This window comes from Pelodiscus sinensis, chromosome 17, assembly GCF_052426305.1.
Source record: "Pelodiscus sinensis isolate ZL-2025 chromosome 17, ASM5242630v1, whole genome shotgun sequence".
NCBI lineage: Eukaryota > Metazoa > Chordata > Testudines > Trionychidae > Pelodiscus > Pelodiscus sinensis.
This window is the reverse complement of record NC_143068.1, coordinates 3,941,880-3,969,442: the sequence shown is the minus strand read 5'-3', so window position 1 is coordinate 3,969,442 and position 27,563 is coordinate 3,941,880. Positions and strand designations below refer to the sequence as shown.

At 47.9% G+C, this 27,563-nt stretch overlaps 2 protein-coding genes across 8 annotated transcripts in view; one reads left to right on the top strand and one right to left on the bottom strand.

Moving 5' to 3' along the window:
- The first annotated feature begins 263 nt into the window (after positions 1-263).
- EIF6 (eukaryotic translation initiation factor 6) lies at positions 264-16,713 on the top strand. Its single transcript, XM_075901456.2, has 6 exons — positions 264-449; positions 4,346-4,431; positions 9,335-9,510; positions 12,709-12,885; positions 15,103-15,284; positions 16,503-16,713. Exons 1-6 carry the CDS (start codon positions 343-345, stop codon positions 16,510-16,512), a joined length of 738 nt encoding a protein of 245 aa, XP_075757571.1. The 5' UTR covers positions 264-342; the 3' UTR covers positions 16,513-16,713.
- Positions 16,714-17,879: 1,166 nt separating this feature from the next.
- MMP24 (matrix metallopeptidase 24) overlaps positions 17,880-27,563 on the bottom strand; it is a 113,634-nt gene continuing 103,950 nt past the window's right edge. For 6 of the 7 annotated variants that reach the window (XM_075901451.2, XM_075901449.2, XM_075901450.2 and 3 more), the window contains 2 exons: positions 26,905-27,171; positions 17,880-24,070 (listed from right to left, as the gene is read on the bottom strand). In XM_075901451.2, the coding sequence (XP_075757566.2) occupies positions 23,733-24,070; positions 26,905-27,171 (605 nt within the window). In that variant the 3' untranslated portion in view covers positions 17,880-23,732. The remainder of the gene's footprint in view (positions 24,071-26,904; positions 27,172-27,563) is intronic. The other variant, XM_075901454.2, reaches the window with a different exon arrangement.

The following is a 27,563-nucleotide window of genomic DNA, read 5'->3' as shown; positions in this document are numbered from 1 at the left end:
AGCCCCTCCCCCCGGAAGCCCCTCCCCCGCCGGGAGCTGCAGGCCGCTCAGCTCCCCCCGCGCTCTGCTCCAGAGCGGACCAGCCCCGCCCCTCGGCCTCCTGCAGGTCACGTGCTCCAGCCCCCGCTGGCCCCGCCCCCAGCCTGCCTGGCACGGGGCCAGGGCCGCCGGAGGGCTAATCCCGGCCGGAAGTGAACTCGGGCTCGCGGCACCAGGCCGGCGCGCTGCCCCACCGTGGGCCATAGAGAGGAGGGCGGGGCCGCTGTCGCCTCGCGCGCTTCCGGCGGAAGCGGAAGTGGCAGCGGGGCTGCAGCCGGCGGGGGGTCGCCGCGTGTCTCGGCCATGGCGGTGCGCGCGAGCTTCGAGAACAACAACGAGATCGGCTGCTTCGCCAAGCTCACCAACCGCTACTGCCTCGTGGCCGTCGGCGGCTCGGAGAACTTCTACAGGTCAGCGCGCCCCGCCCCGCCCCCGGTCCCTGCCCCTCCCCCCCGCCCATCCTCCCCCCGGGCCCGCCCCGCCCCGCGCCTGTTCCCTGCCCCTCCCCCCCGCCCCCCCCCGCCCATCCTCCCCCCGGGCCCGCCCCGCCCCGCGCCTGGTCCCTGCCCCTCCCCCCCGCCCATCCTCCCCCCGGGCCCGCCCCCCCCCGCGCCTGGTCCCTGCCCCTCCCGCCCCCCCCGCCCATCCTCCCCCCGGGCCCGCCCCGCCCCGCGCCTGGTCCCTGCCCCTCCCCCCCGCCCCCCCCCGCCCATCCTCCCCCCGGGCCCGCCCCGCGCCTGGTCCCTGCCCCTCCCCCCCGCCCCCCCGCCCATCCTCCCCCCGGGCCCGCCCCGCCCCGCGCCTGGTCCCTGCCCCTCCCCCTCCCGCCCCGTGCCCAGCCTCGGCCCGGTGGGTCTGGGCTGGTCGGATTTTGCACAAAAACTTGCCGGCTGTCTACACCGGCCACGTGAATTTGCGCAAGACACTGACTTTGTAATGTGCAACATCAGCGCTTCTTGCGCAAATACTTTCACGCTCCCGCTTGGGAAAAAGCCCTCTTGCGCGAGAATACTTGCTCAAGAGGGCCAGTGTAGACAGGGAGGAATTGTTTTGTGCAAAAAAGCCCCGATGGCTAAAATGGCAATGGGGGCTTTCTTGCGCAAAACCGCATCTAGACTGGACACGGATGCTTTTGCGTAAAAGCATCCGTGCCAATCTAGACAGGCTTTTGTGGAAATACTTTTAATGGAAAAACTTTTCTGTTAAAAGTATTTCCGCAAAATCATGCCAGTCTAGACGTAGCCCAGACAGTCCGGCAGCACATTACAGACTCACAAACCACCTGGGTGGGATCATGAGCTTTCGGGCACCGCCCACTTCAGGTAACGGGTCTGCTCATCCAAAGAAGTGGGCGGTGCCCGAAAGCTCACGATCCCACCCAGGTGGTTTGTGAGTCTGTAACCTGCTGCCGGACCGTTGGCTGGTGTTTACGTTTCACCTGTACAGACTAACTCGGCTCCCCTGACACTTTCCTTACAAAGCTGTGCTGGAAGACACGGCTGTAGCCCACAGTTTGTGCCACCTCAGTGTTCTCCCCTCTATCCAGCAGATCATGGGTAAGACAGGCCTCAGGCCCTAGAAGTGGTGTTCTTGTCTTTCTAACCCATGATTATACTTCACCACTCATTCCTCAAGTGCTTAGATTTCTAAGACCATGACTCCATTTACAGGGTGATTCATGCCAGGGTTCAATTTAGTGGGTCTAGTAAAGACCCACTAAATCAAAGGCTGAGGGCACCCCATTAGTGCCGGTACACGACTCTCTGCTGTGGAGACAGCCCCTTGGCTTGAAGTACATTAACTATAACTATGTATTTACATATCTGGACTTGTCTACCTCAAGCCAACCCCCAGGCTATAGTGTAGACCCGGCCTTGCTAGTTTCCTGTGAGGGACTTTGTCAAAGGCTGTTAGAAAGTCCAAAAAAATAAGCCTGTTCCTTATTCACTTATGTTACTGACACATTCAAAGAACTGGAAGTCCTTTCACTAGGAAATTATTCATTTTAGTTGGGACGCAATGTGGGCCTTATGAATAGGGCACATTGCATTGGGGATCAGAAAGTTATTTCAATTCTGCCATTAACCTGTTGGCAGGCTTTGGGTAAATCTGGGCCCTTTTTCTCCGCTCACTCTTCCTGTCTGTAAAGTGCAGATCCCCACCTTTATGAAACAGGTCAGGATCATCAGAGCTCCTCAGGTGTGGGGATTGACTTAGTTTTCCTCTGGATCTGAGTCCCTCTGGATTGAATGGGATTCTCTATGCATATCACGCTTGGCTTTGCAGCATAGAATCATAGAATACTAGAACTGGAAGGGACCTCAAGAGGTCAAGTCCAGTCCTCTGCCCTCACAGCAGAATCAAGCGCCACCTTGATCTAGTGGAGTGGAAGAATTATTGCTCGTATCTTGCTGACAACACTCCTGTTAATGCATCCCAGAATGTTTGCTTTTTATGCATCTGTGTCACACTGTTGACTGTTAGCCTGTGATCCACTATGATCCCTAGATCTCTTTCGGCAGTACTCCTTTCTAGATTTTCCATTTTGTGTATGTGAAAATCATTGTTTCTCCCAAAGTGGAGCACTTTGCATTTATTCTTATTGAATGTCATCCTATTTACCTCAGGCCATTTCTCCAGTTTGTCCAGATCATGTTGAATTATGACCCTATCCTCCAAAGCAGTTGCAGCCCCTCCCAGCTTGGTATCATCTGAATACTTTATAAGAATACTATCTATGCCAGGAGTGGGGAACCTTTTTTGGGTTGGGGCCGCTGACCCAAACAGACCCTCACTGATGTGTCCTCTGACTTAAGGAGAAAGGCACTTCCCACATTCCCCTTACACACCAGAGCCTGGGGCCCATGCTAGTAGATTTTGTGTGCTCCAATCCCACAGTGGAGCATCAGCATGGGCTCCCCAGTGCTGGGGGTGGGGAGAGAAGGGGAGCCCTGAGCAGTGTTGCCTCTAAGCTTCAGGGCAGCACAGTTTCACAGGTGATTAACCAGCCCTGCCCAATCAGAGGCTCAGGGCTCCTTGCACAGAGCTGACTGACTGGATGGGGCTGATTAATCACCTGTGAAGCTGTGCTGCTATGCAGATTAGAGAAAACTCTGCTGCTGAGCCTTGGTGGCTGGACCCAGGCAAGATGGGAGCCACATCCAGCCCCTGGGCCGTAGTTTGTCCACCTCTGCTGTGTCTCATCATCTAAATCATTGATGAAGATATTGAACAGAACCAGTCCCAAAACTGAGCCCTGTGGAACTCCACTTGTTATGCCCTTCCAGCATGATTGTCAGCCATTGATAACTACTCTCTGGGAATGGTTATCCAACTAGTTATGCACCACCTTAGAGTAGCCCCATCTAGGGTTATTTAGTTTATTGGTAAGAAGGTCAAGTGAGACTGTATCAAATGCTTTACTAAAGTTGAGGTACCATATCTACCGGTGGGTTTGACGTGATTTCTTTACAAATCCATGCTGACTGTTACCTATCACCTTATTATCTTTCAGATGTTTGCAGATGGATTCCTTAATTATTTGCTCCATTATCTTTGCTGGCACAATTAAAGTGACTGTGTGTGTGTCCTGGGGGAAGGAAGAGGGCAATGCGCAGAGCCATTTTTGGTTTTACTTGTTCCCAGCATACTGGGGGAAGGAAAAGGACAGCACGTGTTCCCCGCTTGTTCCCTGCACGCTGGATTCGGTGGGGAGGCTCAGGGCTTTCTCTTCCGTTCCCTGCCTGTAGGAAGCCAGCACTGGCTTTCCAATCTTGCAGCAGGCCCTAAGGCTATCTTGCCTTATGCAAGCAGGCTATCTTGCAGTAGTGCCAGTGCTGGCTCCCTGCTGTGGGGTGAGGTGGGAGACTGAGTTGGGGTTCCAGAAGACCCATATTTGGCTTCCTAATGAGCCATAGGTTGCTAACCCGATATAAGGCAACACCTACCACCAAGTCTCTGTGATACCAACTATGTCATAGTTGTGTTCATTTACAAGCATTTTAAGTTCTTCCTGTTTATTCCCCATGCTTCTTGCATTTGTATATAGACAGCTAAGATACTGTTTTGACTTTGCCCCCTCCCTCCCATTCTGTCTTGTCTTCTCTTTATCCTTTCTATTACAGCCCACCCTCCCTCTGGTCTGACTGGCTCCCAGATCTCCGTTTGTTTCATTCACCTGTGGACTGGTGACCTGTCCCCACTGAACCTAGTTTAATGCCCTTCTCACTAGGTTAGCCACTCTGTATCCAAATATTCTCTTCCCCTTCCTCGATAGGTGGATCATTCCCCTGTCTGTCTTTTGCAGTGTCTTTGAGGGAGAGCTGTCTGAGACCATCCCTGTTGTTCATGCTTCCATTGCGGGATGTCGGATCATTGGGAGAATGTGTGTGGGTAAGTCAGATCCTTCAGACTCCTTTGTGGCGTGCTCTGAATGAGGATTGGGTCATTTCACAAGATTCTAGCCTCTGGTTCTGCAGTATAAGGCAGACTGGGTCTGTAACTGGATCTCTCTAAAACCTGTCCCCTAGTGAATACGGGTGAAAGTTTGAGGTTCTGGTTGTGACAATAGGGATTAGTAGGAGGGCTTCAGACATAGCTCTGTGACCCCAAAGGGACTTCTCTTCTGACCTCCCGGTAGAGATTGTTGAGGGTAGCCAGGCCTGAGGGTAGGACTGGGAAGACTTGTTTCCAAAATCAAAACTCTATCCATGTGAGAGTACAGACAGGGGTGTGTGTGGAAGTGGGCGTGGGAGTTCAAGGATATGCTGGGGCGGGGGGAGAGTTGGCTTCAGTTGTGATGATGGGGGAGCTCACATAGCCACTCCTGCAGCATGGGGCAAGGTATTTCACATGCTTCTACTTGTGGCTTTCAGGAGTTGGGTTTCTTGTGTAAGTTTCTCGTACTTATAAACCTGCAGGGAATACCCTGTCTTGGTGGGCGTTAATGGTTCAGCTTCAGCATGTAGCCATTGGAGCAGGGGTGGGCGAAAGGGCCACCATATGCTCCTGAATGGCCTGGGGGGAGCGCGCAAAGTCTCCTCCTGCCCTGTGAGGGGCACGGTGCTTCTAAGTGCTGCATGTTCCTTGCAGGACGGGGGCAGGGTGGGAGGAGACTTCACATGCTCCCTCCATCCCCAGGCTAATCAGGGCTTCAGGGGAGCACTGAAGTCTTCCATGCTGCAAGGGGCTCAGCACTTAGTCAACCTCCAGCTAGGGCGGGGACATGCAAAGTCTCCTCCTGCTGCCATGAGCAGGGGCACCTAGAGAGAACTGTCAGCTGTGCCGGGGGGAAGGGGCAAAGACTGTGCACTCCCCCACCCCCAGACCAGTCAGGGTCTGTGGGTGGGGAAGCACGGAAGTGTCCTGACCCTAACCCTTCTGCCTGAGGCCCCGCCCCTTCTGGGGTGGCCCAGGGCCATTTCAAAAATGTCTGAAGTGTCCCCCAGCCAGAAATTATTGCCCACCCGAAAGACGTGCAAAAGCAACTTTCCTCCTTTGCTCCACTTGCTTCCCTGTAGCCAGGTAACACAGCTCTTGTTTTTACATTCTATCCTCGTGAGAGAATTCAGAAGGTTTTGTCCCTTAGAAGTTCTTCTGGAGAAGCTTTTGAGAGATTTGGCTGTATCAGATCAATGAAATGAGCCTATATGAGAACACCAGTTAGATGGTTAGTAATCTGACATCTGATCTGAAGAGCGAATTTCACTTCTGATTAAAGGGGGGAAATTGGGGCTTCTTAGAAAAGCAGACCTCAAATCATTCCTCTCGGGGACTTTCTCCTTCATCAAGAAGCACCAACAATTAAGCGTCTATCTCCACAGGGAAGAGAAAAACCACAGCTGGCCTGCGACAATGCACTCTTCTGTGTAGGTGATTGGGCTCCGCCCGGAGCAAGAGCTCTGGCAACCTGTGAGGATTTTGAATCAGCTGACTTGGGCCAACTGCAGCCCTGTGTAGATGTATCCCCCAGAGCAGTGTTTCTCAACCAGTGGTAGCACCTCAGGGTACTCGAGAGCAGTCTGGGAGGTGCGTCGGCACAACTGAAATTTGGAGAAAACTGAATTTTTGTTTTCAATTTTACAGCGCTTTATTATTTTGTACTTTTTACACCCAAAATTTTCATCATCTGCCTGGCTACGATTAAGTTGTTTAAACAAATGTGTTGCAATGGTAGAAAAAAAATTGTGTATGTCTGAAAACTGTAGGTACTGGGGGTACTTAAAATTTTTTCTTTTTTAAAACAAAGGGGTACTTTATAAAGAAAAGGCTGAGAAACACTGCCCCAGAGGTCTGTTTTGTCAAGAAAATGCTTTGTAGATGATCTTTAAATTGCTCTGCTCTTCAGAGGGTGAATCCCACTGTGCATGTAGTGCAGATGGGCCAGAGCAGTCGTCTACAGCGGGGCTGGCCAGGCTAGAGCAGCCCTTTGACTGTGGCAAGAGGGTGGCTGGTCCAATGTGGTGGGATCTGCTGCACTGTGCCACAGCCAGGACCCCCCCCCCCCCCCCCCCCCCCCCCCCCCCCCCCCAGGATCACAGTTAGCTAGGAAACGTAACGTCTAACCAGTTAACTTTTTAAATGTTATTTTACATCCCTACACTCTGCACTAGCCTTTGGTTATCTGAATATTATTCTGTTATTTGACTGGTTAACTTTTTCATCTGCATCCCTAATGTGCAGTCTTCGTGTGATTTCATAGAAACATAGAACACTAGGACTGGAAGGGACCTCGAGAGGTCATTGAGTCCAGTCCCCTGCCCTCATGGCAGGACCCAATACTGTCTAGACCATCCCTGCTAGACATTTATCTAACCTGCTCTTAAATATCTCCACAGATGGAGATTCCACAACCTCCCTGGGCAATTTAGGTTTACAAGCAGCCTGCTTAGCTGTGCATTGTTATTGTTGGGCTGCAACCCCATCTGTGCACCAAGCTCACTCACTCACTCACTTGTATAGTCTTTTCCTCCCCCCTTGCTCCCAAATTTAGCACAGCAGCTACTCCTTATTGCATGTGACCATGGATTTAGCTAGAACTCGTACTAAACGGTGTGTTTTAAAGGGACATTAACTGTAAGCCCACTTCAGTCTGAAAATGTTTTCCTTCTCTCATGACACCAGAAATTCTGAGCACTGAAAGATTAGTGATTTTTGATTTGACAGCATTTCCCTGCCCTATTTGCTAGTTCCACAGCAACAGGGAAGGGAAAATATACTTGTCACACAACCCTTCCCTTCAGATGTCAGGATGTTTCCTAAAATTCACTAGTCAAGTTGATAAAATCTCTTCGAAGTTACATATACAAAATCAAGTCTTGTCTGCTATTTTTGATAGAGGATCCTACCACGGATTGTCTGTTGTGTTCATTCCCTCTGAAGAACCTGGCATTGGCCATAAGGATGTTAAAATGTGGTTAATTGACTAGTCTATAGGCACTTCTGCATTGTACATTTCAAAGGAGGAATGCGGAACTCTACGGTGCCAGCGGGAAGTCCTGCTTTGAAATGGGAGCTCTTGTGCATTTAAAAGCCATGGAGCCCCTGCTGGCATTTTAAAGGGGCAGCCACTGCACAGCTGACCTGCAGATAAGCTGTGCAGCGGCTGCCTCTTTGAAACGCCACCTTGGGGTTTCAAAACGGCAGTGCTCCACAGGTGTGCGGTGCTGCCACTTTGAAGTACCCCTCCTCTATCTCCTAGAGGCAGCAAGGGGAAGGGGGAAAATGACTAGTCTTTAACATCACTAATGAAAGACAGGATACTGGGATAGATGGACAATTAGTCTGTCTCGTAGAGCTGCTTTGTGTTTCTAGGGGATTGAAAGTTGTTAGCAACTGAACGTAGGGGTTTGCCATGGCCTTAACATTGGCATTGAGTACTAGTGGGTGCATAGAAAGTCTGTGCTTTGTCACTGCCTTTAGGACTGCTTGGGCACAAGACAGCAACTTGAGCTTGTTGCCCCAGGTTTGCTGGGTACTCGGAGGTGACTGGTCCCTCTCCTGGAGGGTCTGCTCCAAAGGAATCCCAGTAATGGGGGTTGTCTCAGAGGGCTAGCCATGGTAGTCTGCAACTCTAAAAACAACAGGCAGTCCTGGGGCACTTCAGAGACTAACAAATATATTAGATCATTGGTAAAACCCACTTGATCAGATGAGTTGGAGTGGACAGGGATTTTAAATATCAGTTAATTGAATAGTCGATTAACCTCACGAATTCTTATCGGTTAGTCGATTATTCTATAGTCCCTGGGAGCAGGGCTGGCAGCCAGTTCGCTCTTGCCCCACTCCCGAGGAGCACCCTGGCTGGCACTCTGTGCCTCTGTATCAGGCGGGAGCTGGTCCATGAGAGGAGCCAGTTTAAAACCAGCTCCCCATACAGACCTGCTGCCCCATGCTACTGCCTCTGATACAGCCCCTGGCCAGGGTGGGGACTCAGCTCCTGGAGCCGGTGCAAACTGGAACTGAGCTGGGCTGCCTGCCCGCCTGGTTCCTAATACTATTTAAATGCAGAGCCACCGTGGGGGTAGGTCCTGGAACCACTGAGAGCCAGAACTGAGCTGGGCTGCTGATCAGCCTGCTAAAAAATTAACTGGCGGGGTGGGTCGAGTGTCAGCTACAGCATTAACCTATAAGCTTTTGTTTATCGATTAATCGATTATACTATTATAGCCCTAATCCAGAGTATATATAAACAGCAAAAGCGGTTACTGTCAATTTTAGAACCAGTGTTTAATGAACCTAATTAAGTAAGGCTGGATGTGACCCGTACATAGCATTTGATGTGTAAATGTGAATATCAGAGATGGGGGAAATTGCCTTTATAGTGCGTTAACCAGTTTGTATCTTTATTCAAGCCCATATTGATAGTGTGAAACTTGTAAATGGGGTGGGAGGTTGTTTCAGAAATCAGAATTTACCCTCAGCATGCTCAGTGTTCCCTGCTATGCACCTCTTCTGCATATATTATATATTTGTATCATTCATGGGCTTTGATGTAGTTGACAATAGTGAATAAGTGTGGTACCACCAACATATCACTGTTTTCAAAGTATTTCCTCTTCTGTTCCCTTATGAACCCTTTTCTAATCCCCCCAGTACTCAGACAGGCAGTTTCTGTTCTGAACCTGAGCCCTGGTGCTGGCTTGTCTTTAGTGGGAACTGTGCCTTAGTCATGCTGAGGACTGTATGTGGGAGGAGGCGCTAGGAGAGCAGCGTGTGTGAGGGCTAGGAAGTGGCCAGGCTCAGTGGGTGAATGCTTTTGATGTGGTGTGAAACAACAGCTCCTCTTCTCTTGCAGGGAACCGCCATGGGCTGCTAGTCCCAAGCAGTACAACAGACCAGGAGCTTCAGCACATCCGCAACAGCCTGCCAGACTCAGTACGAATCCAAAGGGTGGAGGAGCGGCTCTCAGCACTGGGCAATGTCACCACGTGCAATGACTACGTAGCGCTCGTCCATCCCGACCTCGACAGGGTAAATGGAAACCTTCAGATTGAACCCTGTCCTAGAGCGAGAGCTCATAGTTACTGGGGATTGCTTTGAACGTTTCTCTTCGTGCCACGTAACACAAGGCTGCGTGCTGATAGTGCCTTGTGGCATAGGCGCCCGCTTTCCCAGCCTTTCATTCTTCTCCCAAAGGAATGGCAGAGTTGAAAGGCTGCCTCAGGGCTCAGCTTAGACTGGCCTGCATTCAGTCTCTCGCTACCCTTCTCACGTGCCCTATGAATGAAGACTGGCTCTGCCCTGTAGAGTTACAGTCTAGTTCAGCATCCTGGGGCTAATGGGAATGGCGAGACACAAGGGCGTGAGCAGTGTGAGTGGAGAAGGTGGCTTAGATCTTTTGTAGGAGGAAGAGGCATCGTGCACACATATGGGTGCCTCAGTCTAGAGGGAGGGCCTACGTGGAAATGATGCCCAAGTGACAGGCCTCTGTAACAGGGGTGATAGTGTAACCCACCAGGAAGGTGGGAACTTGTGATGAAAGGCATTTGGAGGCACTTGGAAGAGGGGACATTGATCAGGAATCGTCAGCATGGATTCACACAGGGCAAGTCGTGCCTGGCCAATCTGATTAGCTTCTATGATGAGGTAACTGGCTCGGTGGATGTGGGAAAGTCAGTGGATGTGATAGACCTTAACTTTAGCAAGGCTTTCGATACGGTCTCCCACGCTATTCTTGCCAGCAAGTTAAGGGAATGTGGATTGGATAAATGGACGGTAAGATGGATAGAAAGCTGGCTAGAAGGCTGGGCCCAGCGGCTAGTGATCAATGGCTCGATGTCAGGATGGCGGTCGGTTTCTAGCGGAGTGCCCCAAGGTTCGGTTCTAGCACCGGTTTTGTTCAATATCTTTATTAATGACCTGGAGGAGGGGATGGATTGAACCCTCAGCAAGTTTGCAGACAACACTAAGCTGGGGGGAGAGGTAGATATGCTTGAGGGCAGAGATAGGGTCCAGAATGACTTAGACAAATTGGAGGATTGGGCCACAAGAAATCTGATGAGGTTCAACAAGGAGAAGTGCAGAGTCCTGCACTTGGGACGGAAGAATCCCAAGCATTGGTACAGGCTGGGGACTAACTAGCTAAGTAGCAGTTCTGCAGAAAGAGACCTGGGGGTTACAGTGGATGAGAAGCTAGATATGAGTCAACAGTGTGCCCTTGTAGCCAAGAAGGCTAATGGCATATTAGGTTGCATTAAGAGGAGCATTGCCAGCAGATCCAGAGATGTGATTATTCCCCTTTATTTGGCTTTGGTGAGGCCGCATCTGGAGTATTGTGTCCAGTTCTGGGCCCCCCACTACAAAAAGGATGTGGACGCATTGCAGAGGGTCCAGCGGAGGGCAACCAAAATGATTAGGGGGCTGGAGCATATGACTTATGAGGAGAGGCTGAGGGACTTGGGTCTGTTTAGTCTGCAGAAGTGAAGAGTGAGGGGGGATTTGAGAGCAGCCTTCAACTTCCTGAAGGGAGGTGTCATGGCTCCTTCCCCACTCTGGCATGATAAATGCAGAAGTGGGGGCCAGCAAGTGTACCCCAAAGCCTTATCTACCAGGCTTTGGTATAAAACTTCCCCCAAGATCTTAAAAACCTAGATCTTGGGAATAAAACTTCCGCTGCCACCACCCAAATGTTGCTAAAGAAACCAGGGGAAAGATCATTTGGGAAATCTTCCCCCTAAAACAAAAATCAGGGCACACCATTAACCACTGCCAGGTTAATAAAAGAAAAGAAAGAACTTTTATTATTACAACAATATTCTGGTTGCAAGTATAATGACTGGAGAGGAAGGTAACAAAATATACTCATGGAGAAACTCCATGGGCCTAGAACTTAGTTACAAAGAAAAGCCAAAACATCTTTTAAGCAGTGCCAGATCTCAGATCCCATACCCAATCCATAACACAATAAAACCTAATGAAACTACCTAAACTTTACCCTACTTACAGAAAAAGAATGATGTCTTGGAGAGAGAGAGAGACATGCTTGTCCCTCTCTGTAGCTGCAGAGAACTCTCCGAGAGACAAAAAGGGAGAAAAAAAGAAAAAAGCCCAAATTCCTTTGTCCCAGTTTGAAAAGTCCCACCTACATTCTTATTGGTCACTCCACCTGGCTAGGTGTAGTTAACCCCTTAATACCCAGGCTGCTGGCTAACCCTCATAATCATGACAGGAGGTTCCAAAGAGGATGGAGAGAGGCTGTTCTCAGTGGTGACAGAGGGCAGAACAAGGAGCAATGGTCTCAAGTTGTGGTGGGAGAGGTCCAGGTTGGATATTAGGAAAAACTATTTCACTAGGAGAGTGGTGAAGCACTGGGATGGGTTACCTAGGGAAGTAGTTGAGTCTCCATCCCTAGAGGTGTTTAAGTCTCGGCTTGACAAAGCCCTGGCTGGGTTGATTTAGTTGGGATTGGTCCTGCCTAGAGCAGGGGGCTGGACTTGATGACCTTTTGAGGTCTCTTCCAGCTCTATGATTCTTTGAAAGTGAAGAGCTCTATTTTAGTCATATTGAGCTCAAGTTGACAGCTGGACACTTCCCAGGAGCTCTGAGGCACCGGTGAGGTTTTAGATGGAATAGAAAATGACCAGTCTGAAGTGAAGATGTGGGTCCATGTAGAATCCTAACATAATGATGATGATTGAAGACGCCTAGATTTCAAGGCCAGAAGGAGCCCCTGTGATCATATAGTCTGTTTTTGCAGACCTTCCCCAAAATAACTCCTAGAGAAGGTTTTAAGAAAAATATCCAATCTTGATTTCAAACTTGTTGGTGATTAAGAAGCCACTACACCTTGGGTACATATTTCCAAGGCTTGATTCCTTTCACCATTAAAATTGTGTATTGTATTTCCAGCATAGTTTGAACTTCCAAGATGACCAAGTCATAGATGGGTGGGTAAGAAGAGGAAGATGGTTGACTGTTGAAGCTGACTGGCAGGTCAAAGAGGAGAACTTGTTGATGGGCCCAAGCAGCAGGTGTAGTTAATATAATCACAAAGTGAAAATCTGAGCTCTCAAAAATCACAATAGGTGTTTGCAGGTCACCTTTTGTAAGTTTTCTCCAGAGCATAGTTCTGTTCCCAGCTCCGCTCACTTGGAGTTTTTGCATTATATTCTGAGTTCTGAGGTAGGATTCGTGCCAAGGGCAAACTCTTCTTATTTTATGTATTTACAGGAGACCGAAGAGATTTTGGCAGATGTGCTCAAAGTAGAAGTTTTCAGACAGACAGTTGCAGACCAGGTTCTGGTAGGAAGTTACTGCGTTTTTAGTAACCAGGGAGGACTTGTGCACCCAAAGACTTCAACTGAAGACCAAGATGAGCTTTCCTCACTGCTGCAAGTCCCACTTGTGGTAAGGTTTTGTAGATGTGTGCTTTCTCTCTCCCTTCCCACCCAGACTCTCCTAACTGCTGCCAAGGTTTGGATCTTCACAGTTGTACTCGTTTGCAGCCTCCATGTTGTGGCCTTCCACCTGCGAATAGCTGCTCTCTGCCCCTTGTAGTTCTTAGCATGCAAGCTGTAGAGTTTAATTCTTGTGACTTGTCAGTTTCACCACTGCCCAGGTAAAAAGAAGCTGTACCCTGTTCCTGCTGTGAAAAGACACTCGGTAACATTCCTTACCTCATCCCTCTGTGCCTATCCCCAAAATAGCCTGTCAAGTCTTCCTGGTACCAAATGCTTCAGCTGCTACAATCTCCTACTTCCCCAGTTTCTAAAATGCAGCTGTGTGTTTCAGCGCTGAAGTCTCTGGCAAACAAAGTTGAAGCAGTGAAATTAAGGTTATTTAATATCAACACGAGCACTGCTGTGTTCCCATGCTGAAGACAGTCAGATTTCAGGATTTGTAATGCATTTTTTATGGCCATGAATTTTGTAGGACACTAGTATTACTGAAAAAGTGTGGCAACTTCTGCCTATATAATCCATTTTGCAGATTCTTTGAGATGCAAGTGTGACTAAGCAAACTTTGCTCTGCAATTTTAGAGACCTGACATCTAATTTTTAGCATTCTTAGGGCACATCTATACGGAGATCAACGTTCTGTGTTTGATTTAGTGGGTCTAGTATAGACCTGAAAATTGAACGCTGAGGGCAACTCCAGCCAGTACCTATATCCCTCACAGTTGCAAGGAGTAAGCGAAGCCGATGGGAGCGTTTGTTCTTGTCAGCCTCCTGCTATGGGGACACCACCAACCTCAGCTTAAGGTACATTGACTACAGCTACTTAGTCTACGTAGCTGCAGTTACGGACCTTCCATATCTACTATGGACCTGGCAATAGGAGCAAATATACCTAGACTACCCTTGCAGATCTCCAGTTGTGGGAATTCCACAATCTCCTTTGGAAGTCTATCCCCAAGCTAACCGTCCATATAGCTAGAAAGCTTTTCCTAACATCTACTCTATATCTGTCATGCTGCAAAGTAAGCTGATTACTTGTCCTATCTTCTGTGGCCATTGAAAACAATTAATCAGTCTTCTCTTATAACAGCCCTCAACTGACTTCTTATCATGTCCCCTGTAAGAACATAAGAACAGCAATACTGGGACAGACCAAAGGTCGGTCTGGCCCAATATCCTGTCTTCCAGAGCAGGTAGTCAAGTGATACATTCCCTATTGTCTTCTGACAAACACTGATGAACCTGTCCTCCATGAATGTGTCTAGTTCTTTATTGTACCTTGTTATAGTCTTGGCCTTCACAACATCCTCTTCACGATATTCCTCCAGCTGTCGTTTTCCAAGACTAAATATGATTATAAGTTTGACCTTTCAGTGATGTGAGGCCTTGCTTTGAGTTTGTGGAAGGGTTAGAATTATTAACACCAGGCAGTAGAAATATGACTTAAACCATTGCCTTCTGGATTCCAGCTTAACACACTTCCACCTAGACCAAGGCGTATTTGAGTGGGGAAGCAGCAATTTCCATTTCCGTGTACCCTCTGGTAACTCAGTTCTGTGCATACAGACCACAGGGAGAACTTTGTTCAACTGAGGACTTTGGGACAGGCACCCAGGGTTGGTGTGTGGGTGGGGGGTGCCTTGGCTGGGAGTTGTCAGTCCTCCTGAGATGTTACAAACCTTCAAAATGCCGCTCTTGCTACACAACTGTGTGGGGCCAAATGCAGATCATGGCCTGAAGCATGAGGCCTAACCTGGCACCCTGTGATCTGCCCCAGGATCTCTGTGCTGTCCCTTGGAGCTGATTCTGCTCCCAGTTACTGCTGTCCCTTAGACAGAATTTTAAATAGCCAACTCGTACATTGTCCAGTGGAGCAGATGCAAATAGCTGAACCAGTATTACCCATGTAGGTTTGCTTATGGAGCCCAAAAATTTGTCCTGTCAGTTTCTTACCATGCAGGGAGATAACATCTTCAAACAAGATGGTCTCTCGCCTCTTAAATTGTCCTCAGCGGTGTGGTGGCAGGGGTTTAAATTCCCAACTGTGCTGGAGAGTTTGGGCTGGTGCTTTCCCCTGATGGACTAGCGAGGCGATCAGGTCTAACTGATGGGCTGTCTGTGCTGCTGTCACGGTGATGGTGGGTTGATTCCTCTCTGTTCTTACCAGGCTGGCACAGTGAATCGTGGCAGTGAGGTCATTGCTGCGGGGATGGTTGTGAACGATTGGTGTGCCTTCTGTGGGCTGGACACAACCAGCACGGAGCTCTCTGTTATCGAGAGCATCTTCAAACTGAACGAAGCTCAGCCAAGTACCATCGCCACCAGTATGAGAGATTCTTTAATTGACAGGTAGGTGAGATCTCATCCTGTGCTTGTGCCTCTTTAAACCTACACACCTGTTAGCAAGACTGGCAAGCCAAGGTCTGTTTCCCAGGCGTCTATGCTCCCACTGGCTTTCTTTAGAGTCTTAGCTTTGCCAAAAATTAAAATAAAAAAACCCCCAATTCTGTTTTCTTGGCTCTTCCTTGTAGCTTTTTCTGAGACACTTTCAAAGCTTAAAGCGCCTGTTCATCTCTAATATTCTGGGAACCTACTGATTCTCACTGTAGTTAGTTACCATGCTTTGTGTTCAATCTTCATGTGCTCATCTTCTAGCAAATTTAGGGCATGGGCTGAAATTTTCTCTAGTTGTTTCAGCCCAAAAACTAATTTTAATTTTGACAAAAGCTCTTCAGCCATTTTTGAGTCCAATGAGTGACACATGCAATAATTATAAGCATTCAGACCATAGCATCTTAGACATAGTAAAACAACAGTGGCTGGATCATGAACCTTGGTTTGGATATAGTCTCCAAGGACTAGCACATTTGCTTGTTTTGAAAAGGAAAACATTGACTTTAATTAACCAGAAATTGAGAGAGTTTTAAAGCAGTGGGCTGAAGATGTCTTGGACCAGGGCAGGTCAAGGCTCCCTTCAGGCTGCTGGCCTGGCTCCCCGGCCAAGGCTGAGCATGCTGGAGATACACCCGGCTATTGCTGGCCTGGTGAACCTGACTGTGAATTCTTGTTTGGGCCCATGCACTAGTTTGAGGCTGTGTCCAGACTCAGGGGTTTTTTCGAAAAAACTTCACCTGCGTCTAGACTGCAGCCACGTTCTTTCGAAATTAAATCGAAAGAACGCGGCTTTTCTTTCGACGGCGGTAAACCTCATTTCACTAGGAAGAACGCCTTTTTTCGAAAGTGCTCTTTTGAAAAAAGGCGTTCTTGAATGCCAACAGGGCTTTTTAGAAAGAGAGCATCCAGACTCACTCGCTGCTTTCTTTTGAAAAAGCGGCTTGCTTTTTCGAAAGTACTGCTTGCAATCTAGACGCTCTTTTTCGAAAGACGCTTTCGAAAAAGCCTCTTTCGAAAGAGGCTTGCAGTCTAGACATAGCCTGAGTGTTTCTCTTGCTTTATGGAACTAGGGCAGAGCGCTGATAGGGAAGGGGCTGATGTGCCTCCAGCTGGAGGCACCTGTTGCTTTTCCCTGTTCTCATTCGTTAAACCTGCTTTCTGTTTTCCTTCTAGTCTGACGTGAGACGCGCTGGCTGAGGAGCAGAGTGCCAGGCTGCCATCTCATCTGCTTTCTGGCTTCCAACACCAGGCCCTTCTGTCCCTTCCGTGGGCCCTGCTCTGGGCGGATGCCTCGTAACCAGCATTTTAGTGGCGTGTTAATTACTTCCTGCTACAAAGCCCTGGCAAACAGCATGAACGAGTTATAAATATGAGAGATTCTGTGTCCTGGCTGCCATCTTCCCGTCTTTTAAATAGTCACAGCGCGGAGGGATCTGTAGCATTACAGCTCCTCTCTTTGCTGAGCTAACACGTTCTCTCACGCCGAGGTTTTTTCCTCATTTAAAAAGAATGGATATTGTCTCACAATAGGATCTTTAAAAACACACTTACAATGGTTCAGTGAAAGACTCTCTCGTGCTTCCCTTCTTTGGTTGCTAGACAGCGTTTCCTAGGCCAGATAGCCATAGGCTTCTTTGCCCTGGTTGTAGCTGTACAGAAAAGGTCTGAGGTTGTAAACACCGAATATGGTGGATGTCTAGTGTCTTCTGAACAAAGCTGCTCTCTATCCTTGGATGGTGTCCTGAAGCTCTGCCTCACAGTGCAGAAAAGGGCAAATAAGTGACAGTTTTGCTTGCAGATTCAAAGCTGTTACATAAGAGAGAATCCAGGAGTGATAAGGAGCCCGGGGGTAGCTGGGGTGGTGAAAGCAAAAGGTGCTTCTGGGAGTCATGTTGGAGAGGAGAAATCAAGTGACCCTCTCTCACCCAGCTGTTTGGTTCATGTGTCCTCCTAGCGTAGGAGCAATTGGGCCCAGCCCTACAGCGTGGTAATGAAGCGCTGGGAGCAAAGCAGACTGACACCCTCTAGGAGTTGATGGGCAGGATCCCCTGAAGCTAGTAAGATAAGCTAGTAAGTCCAGGAAAGCTGGCTGTACTTTGAAGAAGCCTTATTGAGGATGCAGGAACAAACCATCCCAATGTGCAGAAAGAATAACTAATCTGGCGAGTGACCTGTTTGGCTTAACCGAGGAAAACCTCAGTGAGCTTAAACGCAATAAGGATGCTTATAAAAAGCGGAAACTTGGAGAGCTAACTAGGGAACCGTGTACTGCTCAAGCATTCGGGGGTATGATCAGGAAGAGCAAAGCACAGTTGTAGTTGTAGTTAGTAAAGGATATAAATGGTAACAAGCATTTCTACAGGTATGTGAGCAGCAAGGTGGTCAGGAAAGTACAGGACCCTTATGAGTGGAGGATGTGACCTAGGCTATGTCTAGACTGCAGGCTGCTTTCGGAAGAAGTTTTTCCCAAAGAAATCTTCCGAAAAAATTTCTTCTGAAAGAGTATCCACATGGAATGGGTGCTGTCTCCCATTTACACTGGGATTACTACAGACGAGTGGCTGCCAGGGCACCTGTGCTTTTTCCTCTTTCCTCCTCTTCCAAAAGAACTCTTCTTCCCAGTCCACACACGCCTTTTTCTGAAAGGGCTCTTTTGGAAAAAGGCTTCTTCCTCGCAGAAAGAGGGTTACCAATACCGGAAAACCCCTCTCTTCTTTCTATTTTCTTCTGAAAGAATGCGATTGCAGTGTGGATGTAATTGAAGTTTTTCCAAAAAAAAAAATTTGTAGTGTAGACATACCCCCAATGACACGATGTGGAAAAAGCTGAAATACTCAATGCTTTGCCTGTTTATACCAAGTCAACTCCCAGACTGCTGGACAGCACAGGATGGGAAGGAGGGGGCAGCACTCAGTGGGGAAAAAGCAGGTTAAGAACTATTTAAAAATACTGGCCATGCACAAGTCCATGGGGCTGGATGTAATGTGGCTGAGGGTGCCTCAAAGGGAAGTGGGAGACACATTTTCAATGGGGGTCTATTTGGAGTGGCTCATAGGTATAGTGAAGTGCCTGGTGGTAAAAGCATGTGGCACGTGGTGCTGGAACTTACTGTACATATCAGCGCCATGTGTCGTACACAGCAGCATACTGAGTTGGGGAGAGGTGGCCAGTGATTAAGTCTGGCCTTATTCGGTGCTTTGTGTGTAGCCCTTCAGCCACTAGGAGACTCCACCATGTCTTTCCCTAAAATACAGATGTGATGTTGACCAAGTTCCCTTCCATTCTGTTTATAATGGTGTTGAAGGCACGTTCATGTTTCTTTAAAGTATAAAATACAAAGTAGTCTAAGACCACATGATGTGCAATTGAAATGCATCACAAAGTTCTAGCACCTCTCTCTGTTGCCTGAGTCTGAGGCAGGCTGTAACAGTAGATGACACACTAACAAGCTTTCACTTCCTCCTGCTTTGCCCTTGTCATCATAAATGCTTATAACCTGGCCCATGTACTAAAAGAAATAGGTGAAACAAACTTTGAAATCCTCACTCATTTTGACTCATGTCGTACATTGTTGGATGTTAAGCAGGTATCCATTGCGTCTTGCTTCATCAGCTACACTGTAGTGAAACTCAACCAAAGGCAGCAGGCCCACTCTAGAGGAGTAGGAACCACTCACATCCGAGTTAAGCTCTCAAAACAGGGTGCAAGTGATGTGGAAGCGCTGCCTTGGTCTTGAATGGGCTTCTCTGCACAAGGCTAAATGACATCTGCAATGTGAACATGCCACCGTTGTTTTCGGACAGTTATTTAACATTGCTTGGATACCAGCATGGAAAACCAGTGTAATTATAGAACAGTAGGACTGGAAGGGACCTCGAGAAGTCATCGAGTCCAGTCCCCTGCCCTCATGGCAGGGCCAAATACTGTCTAGACCATCCCTGATAGACATTTCTCTAACCTGCTCTTAAATATCTCCACAGATGGGGATTCCACAACCTCCTTGGGCAATTTATTCCAGTGTTCGACTACCCTGACAGTTAGGAACTTTTTCCTAATGTCCAACCTAAACCTCCCTTGCTGTAGTTTAAGCCCATTGCTGCTTGTTCTGTCCTCAGAGGCCAAGATGAACAAGTTTTCTCCCTCCTTGTGACACCCTTTTAGATACCTGAAAACTGCTATTATGTCCCCCCTCAATCTTTTCTTTTCTAAACTAAACAAACCCAGTTCTTTCACCCTTCACTCATAGGTCATGTTCTCTAGATCTTTAATCATTCTTGTTGCTCTTCTCTAGATCCTCTCCAGTTTCTTCACATCTTTCTTGAAATGCAGTGCCCGGAACTGGACACAATCCTCCAGCTGAGGCCTAACCAGCGCAGAGTAGAGCGGAAGAATGACTTCTTGTGTCTTGCTCACAACACACCTGTTAATGCATCCCAGAATCATGTTTGCTTTTTTTGCAACAGCATCACACTGCTGACTTGTATTCAGCTTGTGGTCCACTATAACCCCTAGATCCCTTTCTGCCGTACTCCTTCCTAGACAGTCGCTTCCCATTCTGTATGTGTGAAACTGATTGTTCCTTCCTAAGTGGAGCACTTTGCATTTGCCTTTATTAAACTTCATCCTGTTTACCTCAGACCATTTCTCCAATTTGTCCAGATCATTTTGAATTATGACCCTATCCTCCAGAGCAGTTGCAACCCCTCCCAGCTTGGTATCATCTGCAAACTTAAGTGTACTTTCTATGCCAATATCTAAATCGTTGATGAAGATATTGAACAGAGCAGGTCCCAAAACAGACCCCTGCAGAACCCCACTAGTTATACCTTTCTAGCAGGATTGTGAACCATTAATAACTACTCTCTGAGTACGGTTATCCAGCCAGTTATGCACCCACCTTATAGTAGCCCCATCTAAGTTGTATTTGTCTAGTTTATTGATAAGAATATCATGTGAGACCCTATCAAACGCCTTACTAAAGTCTAGGTATACCACATCCACCGCTTCTCCCTTATCCACAAGACTCGTTATCCTATCAAAGAAAGCTATCAGGTTGATCTGACATGATGGCTGTGTCTACATTGGCCAGATTTCTTACCAGCTGTCTAAACTGGCCGCGAGTTCTTGTGCAAGAACTCTGACGCTCCCGCTCAGGGAAAAAGCCCTCTTGCGCAAGTGTTCTTGCCGCAAGAGGGCAGTGTAGACAGGGACAGGAATTTCTTGCGCAAGAAAGTCCCGATGGGGAAAACGGCCGCCAGAGCTTTCTTGTGCAAGAGAGCATCTACACTGACACTAGATGCTCTTGCGCAAAAGCACGGCTTTTGCGCAAAGGCACATGCCAGTGTAGATGCTCTCTTGCGCAAATACTTTAACGCAAGAACTCTTGCGTTAAAAGTATTTGCACAAGAGAGCGCAAGTCTAGACGCAGCCGATTTGTTCTTTACAAATCCATGCTGGCTGTTCCCTATCACCTTGCCACCTTCAAAGTCTTTACAGATGATTTCCTTAATTACTTGCTCCATTATCTTCCCTGGCGCAGAAGTTAAACTAACTGGTCTGTAGTTTCCTGGGTTGTTCTTCTTTCCCTTTTTATAGATGGGAACTATATTTACCCTTTCCCTGTCTTTTGGAATCTCTCCTGTCTCCCATGATTTTCCAAAGATGATAGCTAGAGGCTCAGATACCTCCTCCATCAGCTCCTTGAGTATTCTAGGATGCATTTCATCAGGCCCTGGTGCCTTGCAGGCATCTAACTTTTCTAGGTGATTTTTAACTTTGTTCTTTTTTATTTTATCTTCTAACCTACCCCCTTCCCACTAGCATTCACTATGTTAGGCATTCCTTCAGACTTCTCGGTGAATACCGAAACAAAGAAGTCATTAAGCATCTCTGCCATATCCAAGTTTCCTGTTACTGTTTCTCCGTCCTCACTGACCAGTGGGCCTACCCTCTCCTTGGTCTTCCTCTTGCTTCTAATGTATTTATAAAAAGTTTTCTTGCTTCCCTTTATTCCCAGAGCTAGTTTGAGCTCACTCTGTGCCTTTGCCTTTCTAATCTTGTCCCTGCATTCCTGTGTTGTTTGCCTATATTCATCCTTTGTAATTTATCCTACTTTCCATTTTTTATATGACTCCTTTTTTATTTTTAGAGCATGCAAGATCTCGTGGTTAAGCCAAGGCGCAGCGGAATAGCTTGCTTTTGGGCCCTTAACAGCTCTCCTCAGTTGTTTTTCCCCTCAGTCTTGATTCCCATGGGACCTTACCTATCAGCTCTCTGAGCTTACCAAAATCCGTCTTCCCGAAATCTATTATCTCTATTTTGCTGTTCTCCCTTCTACCCTCCCTTAGAATTGTGAATTCTATGATTTCATGATCACTTTCACCCAAGCTGCCTTCCACTTTCAAATTCTCAATCAGTTCCTCCCTATTTGTTAGGATGAAGTCTAGAGCAGCTTCCCCCCGGTAGCTTTTTCAACCTTCTGAAATAAAAAGTTGTCTCGAATGCAGTCCAAGAACTTACTGGATAGTCTGTGCCCTGCTGTGTTATTTTCCCAACATATATCTGGATAGTTCAAGTCCCCCATCACCATCAAATCTTGGGCTTTGGAGGATTTTGTTAGTTGTTTAAAAAAAGCCTCATCCACTTCTTCCACCTGGGTAGGTGGCCTGTAGTAGACTCCTAGCATGACATCACCTTTGTTTTTAACCCCTTTTAGCCTAACCAGAGACTCTCAACATCTCCCAGCTCAGAGATGCAATCTCAAGCATTTGTATTTATGAAAGAGAAGAGCAGACAATGGCAGTATGTGAAGGAGATTTATTGAAGATCACTCCTAAAGTCAGGTATTTAGCCAAACCTTATCTGAGGCTAAGACATCTCAGGTGTGTCTAGACTGGCTAGTTTTTCTGGAAAATCAGCCACTTTTCCGGGAAAACTTTGCCAGCTGTCTACACTGGCTGCTTGAATTTCCGCAAAAGCACTGACTTCCTACTGTAAAAAATCAGTGCTTCTTGCAGAAATACTATTTTGCTCCCGTTCAGGCAAAAGCCAGTGTAGACAGCTCAGATTTGTTTTCTGCAAAAAAGCCCCGATCGTGAAAATGGCGATCAGGGCCTTTTTGCGGAAAAGCGCGTCTAGATTTGCACGGACACTTTTCCGTAAAAAGTGCTTTTGTGGAAAAGCGTCCGTGCCAATCTAGACACTCTTTTCCACAAATGCTCTTAACGGAAAACTTCTGTTAAAAGCATTTCCGGAAAATCATGCCAATCTAGACGCAGCCCTCCAGCCTTATGCTAGTCACCCTGTGAGAACAAGCTCTCCCACTAGATTTTGGCATTCCCCCTTTTTGTCTTGGTTCCAGCCAGATACTTGGGTGTGAAGAGGTGAGTGAAAATTAAAAATAATGGTCAAAGCGAGATAATGTTTTCAAGTTTTAGGCACAGCCAGAGTTCTTACTTGACCCAGACTACTTCATTCAACTCTTTGAAAACACTTATTTAGAGAGAAATTGTCATTCTCTTGGAACCTGAGATGCAAATTTCAGCATTTGAGTAGACATGCCACTTCAATCAGTCTCCAGAATTTTGAGAGAAAATACAGGCGAGATCATTAGTTTAGTAACAATTTATTGTTTGTGATTGCTGGGCATTTCAAATAGTGGTAATATGACATTTAAATATTAATTACATGAGAGATTCCGGAAACAAACACAGGTAGGGCTGTGTTAACATTTGGGGGTGTCTTGGTCTCTGTTTTTGTAAACTAATCCAGTTGAGTTGCTGTTAAACTCTCTGGATTAGAGTTGCTTGAACTCAGCCTCCTCAGAATTACCTCCTCGTACACTGTATTAAGTGACAGCATCAATTAATTATGAAGGTACAAAACATCTGACCAGCAGGTATTGGAAAATTGTATCCGGGTAATTCCCTGGTTCTTGTAATAAACTAGGAAGATCTTTCAGAATGATTCAGCATCAGCCTGTCTTCTCCTTATGATACTGAATTGTTCCTATTACACAGATTTAATAATAATTCATTTGAGACAATTGTAAAAAACCTGGTCCATTTAGAGGTGGTTAGCTACACTGGCGAATGCTGGGTTTCACAGAGAGCACGGGGCAGGGCACTGAAGGGTTCTCAAGTCATCTGAAAAACATTTCAAGAAAATTCCTGTTGCAGCCTCTGATGCATACAAAGGGTCCTGTGGAGAATGGCACAGCAAGACAGACACATGACTGAGGCAGGAAGAAGGAAAGAGGCTTCACTCTGCAAGACCACCTCTGTATCTCTGGCTTCGTTCAGTCCCAGAATTTCCACAACTCATAAAAAGTCACTTGCCCGGTTTTGGTGGTGGACTTCTGAACTCATTTTGCCAGCTCTGAGCTGCAATGTGCAGTTGACAGTGTCATACCCATTCTTGGACAGGTCGTTTGTAATAGGTAACATTTTGTTGCACTTCTTTGTTTTTAAACTGGAAAATTGTATATACCAAGACAAGGATACACAGAGATAAAATGCAAGGGATCACGACTGCAATTGCATTTACAGTGCTAGGCACGTCATTGATTGTCACCATAATATCTACATCATCATGGGGGAAGCGTCTCTCTTTGCTTTGTTCAACTTCCTTTTGGTTGCAACCCATCCAGTCTTTGAGGATTGACCTGGGGTAGCCTGGCTCCACACTCAGCCTCTGGTTATCAAACTTCCAGTACTCTTTCCCTTTATAGAAATAGGTGTAAACTAGGAGACAAAAGAGAGAGCACTTACTTAATAGAACCTTCAAAGATTTGAAACTGAACAGGGGTGAGGAGATACTGGAAGCAGTTTTACTTGGTCATCATCTGTCTGGCTGGTAGGAGGTTGTGCGGGCAAGAACTGTCTACATCCCATGGCAAATTTGGAAATCAGGAGGCAATTTCTTGATTGTAGAGGACTGCAGAGCAAATGTTTATGGGAAAACCAAGAAGCTGATTTGCTGTTTATTTGGAATTCTAACCTAAGAATCCGGGGGCAAATGAAGGTCAACTCAAGCACCATAAGCATGGACCAGTTTGTCCTGATTTGCTCTGGTTTGGGGAGTGATTTGGTTGCATGTTTAGAATAGTTAGTTTCATAGACACAGTTCCGAGTAGGCAGTGAGGGAGCCCACCCTGGATGGGAGCCAGGCTTTGCAGCAAATCTTTTCAAACCCCTGCCTGTCAGATAATGCATGCAGGAGCTCAGCTTTGCTGCTGAAAGGCTGGTGCCTTCAGCTGCTCCTTGGCTGAATGAGCTCTCACTAGCTAGATGTTTCCCACCCCCCTTTTCTTAAGTCTGTGGGGGAGCTAGTTCCCCTCTTCTGCTTTGTAAGGGCTTGGAGAGCATTCCTGACATCACAAGAGAAATCCACAGCAGCGGGGGGCACTGTCCTGGGCAGAGGGTAGGGTTAGGCTGCTCTTTCCCAGTTGCCTGGCAAAGAGCTGGAGGATGCAGGAGAAAACCAATGGGAAGACAGACAAGCAGTAGATGCGACCAAGGCTGGAGAATAAATATTGATCATAGGGGCCTGTGGAGTGGGCACTGGGCAAATACAGCGAGAGAATCCCAAGTTAGTCATGGAAAGGGGGCAGGCAAATGGGCTAGATTCACAGATGCACTGCCTGCCCCCTGCAGTGCCTGAATTCCAGAATCAGGCCACCGTGAGATTCACAAAACCCTTGCTCAGCTGTAGCCAAATCCTGTAGACACCTAAACTCGCTCAGCACTTACATTTTTACCGTAAAAGTTGCTTAGATGCTGAAGCTTGTGCCTCTGAGGAAGGGCACTCTAGTCCATATCGGGCAGCAGGAGCACTCCACGAAGCCTTCACTTAGCCGGCCTGGCAGGCCCAAGCCCGTATATTGGCCCAAAGCTCAGCTGCCAAAGGGGGCCTTACAGGCAAACTTACATAAGACTAGGGGAGGGGGCCCCTCATAACTGGTGTGAAGCGCTCCACGCCTGCCTGATTGCAGGGAAGAAGGGATCTGCCCCTCTCACTCCGGGGGGGCTCGTCTATATTGGCCCCTTTTCCGGAAGGGGCATGTTAATTTCAGCGATCGTAATAGGGAAATCCGCGGGGGATTTAAATATCCCCCGCGGCATTTCAATAAAAATGTCCACCGCTTTTTTCCGGCTTTTCTAAAAGCCGGAAAAGAGCGTCTACACTGGCCCCGATCCTCCGGAAAAAGCGCCCTTTTCCGGAGGATCTTATTCCTACTTCAAAGCAGGAATAAGATCCTCCGGAAAAGGGCGCTTTTTCCGGAGGATCGGGGCCAGTGTAGACGCTCTTTTCCGGCTTTTCTAAAAGCCGGAAAAAAGCGGCGGACATTTTTATTTAAATGCCGCGGGGGATATTTAAATCCCCCGTGGATTTCCCTATTACGATCGCTGAAATTAACATGCCCCTTCCAGAAAAGGGGCCAATGTAGACGTAGCCCAGTGGTCTAGCACTCAGGCTTGGGGTTATTTGAGGGGGAGGGGGGAGGAACTCCCTCAGGCTTGCTAATTGAAGCTGTGCCACTGTGCATATGTAATTTAAAAATGTCATTAGAGCAAGGAGATGGGATCCTGCTATTCCCCCTCCCCAGGAGGGTTCCCCCACCAATCTTGCGCTCGCACCCAATGATTCCCTCATTAGCCAATAGTGGAAGAGCTTAAACGAGATCCGGAGGGAATCCCCCACATTAGAATGGGCCACAGCTTGAAGGGGTGGCAGTTTCTAGTCTCATCTCCTCAGGAAGAGGGGACACGAGCCATGGGCCCCTCACTCCCAACAGGAGAGCCCTAATTGAGGCTAGAGACCTTCCTCCCTCTGCCCCGCCTGCTAACACAGCACAGGCACCATGCCCTGAAGGTGGTTGCAACTGAGAGCCCTGAGCAGAGGGAGGAGCTTAGCACCCCCGTGGACATGGTACCTACCGCCCAGTGGCTCATGTAGGCAAGTGCCCGAATCCTATTCTGAGATGCCTGTTTCTCCTCGCTCAGGCTGTGTCTAGACGGGCAAGTTTTTCCTCAAAAATCAGCTGCTTCTGCGGAAAAACTTGCCAGCTGTGTACACTGGCGGCTTGGATTTCTGTAAGAACACTCACAATCTCATGTAAGAAATCAGAGCTTCTTGCGGAAATGCCATGCTGCTCCCGTTCGGGCAAAAGTCCTTTTGCACAAAGCTTTTGTGCAAGAGGGCCAGTGTAGACAGCTCAGATTTGTTTTGCGCAAAAAAGCCCTGATCGCGAAAATGGCTATTGGGGCTTTTTTGTGGAAACGCGCGGCTAGACGCGCTTTTCCGCAAATGCTTTTAAAAGTAGCCTCAGTGCATGGGGCTCAGGCGCCTGTAAGAGCCTTAGTGAAGCCCAGTAGTTTGCGAGGCACCTAGAAGTTCAGCGTGGTGCTTCTCAGCACGGCTCTGTGAATTCCGTCCTTAGAGACCAGCCTCTGGTGGGCGCAGTATTGTGAGCTCTGGGGCCTACATCCCAGTGCAATAAAATCTGAAAGAAATGGCACCCATGGGAGGGCCCCGTATTAGTCTGACAAACGCGTGCAATGATGGGTATACGTACAGCCTTCTTTGCTGAGAAAAGCTCCTTGTGGGGCCTGTGGGATTCCCTTCCACACAGTAATGGGCTTTGGGTAGCCTGGGTCGGTCGCTCGCTTGTCCTCGTTATAGCGCCAGTACCTGTCTCCTTTGAAGAAATAGGTTTTGCCTACTGGCTCCCATCGCAAAGCCGTGTCGATGCCTTCCCGGGGGAGACAGCTGCCCAGCTCCACCAGGCCGTGCGGGTACCCTGGCTCCGCTGTCACTTCCTTAAAAACCCAGTATTTATCTCCTGGGGAGAAGGGAAAAGCAACAGGTACATTTACTGAGACCCTTTGGGTCTGACATGGCTTCAAGGCCTGGGCCTGAACTTCGGGTTAGTCACAAAACCGGGGCTGGCCTTAAGACAAGTCATGTGCCAGGCTGATTACAGCAGTGTTCCCAAACTGTGGTCCATGGACCTGCGGTGGCCCAGGAGCATTTGTGGCTGCAGACAGCAGGTTGGATATCTTGTCTAGCTCGCTGCCTTGTTTCCAGCTGAGAGAAACAGAGGCAAAGGAACCAAGACGGATGAAGAGCAAAAGGCAACTGAAAAAGGGACAGGAGGATGCTGAATAACTGATGTCACGAGTAGGGATGTAAAAACCTGCTGAATTAGTTAACTAAGCACAGTAAAACCTGTGT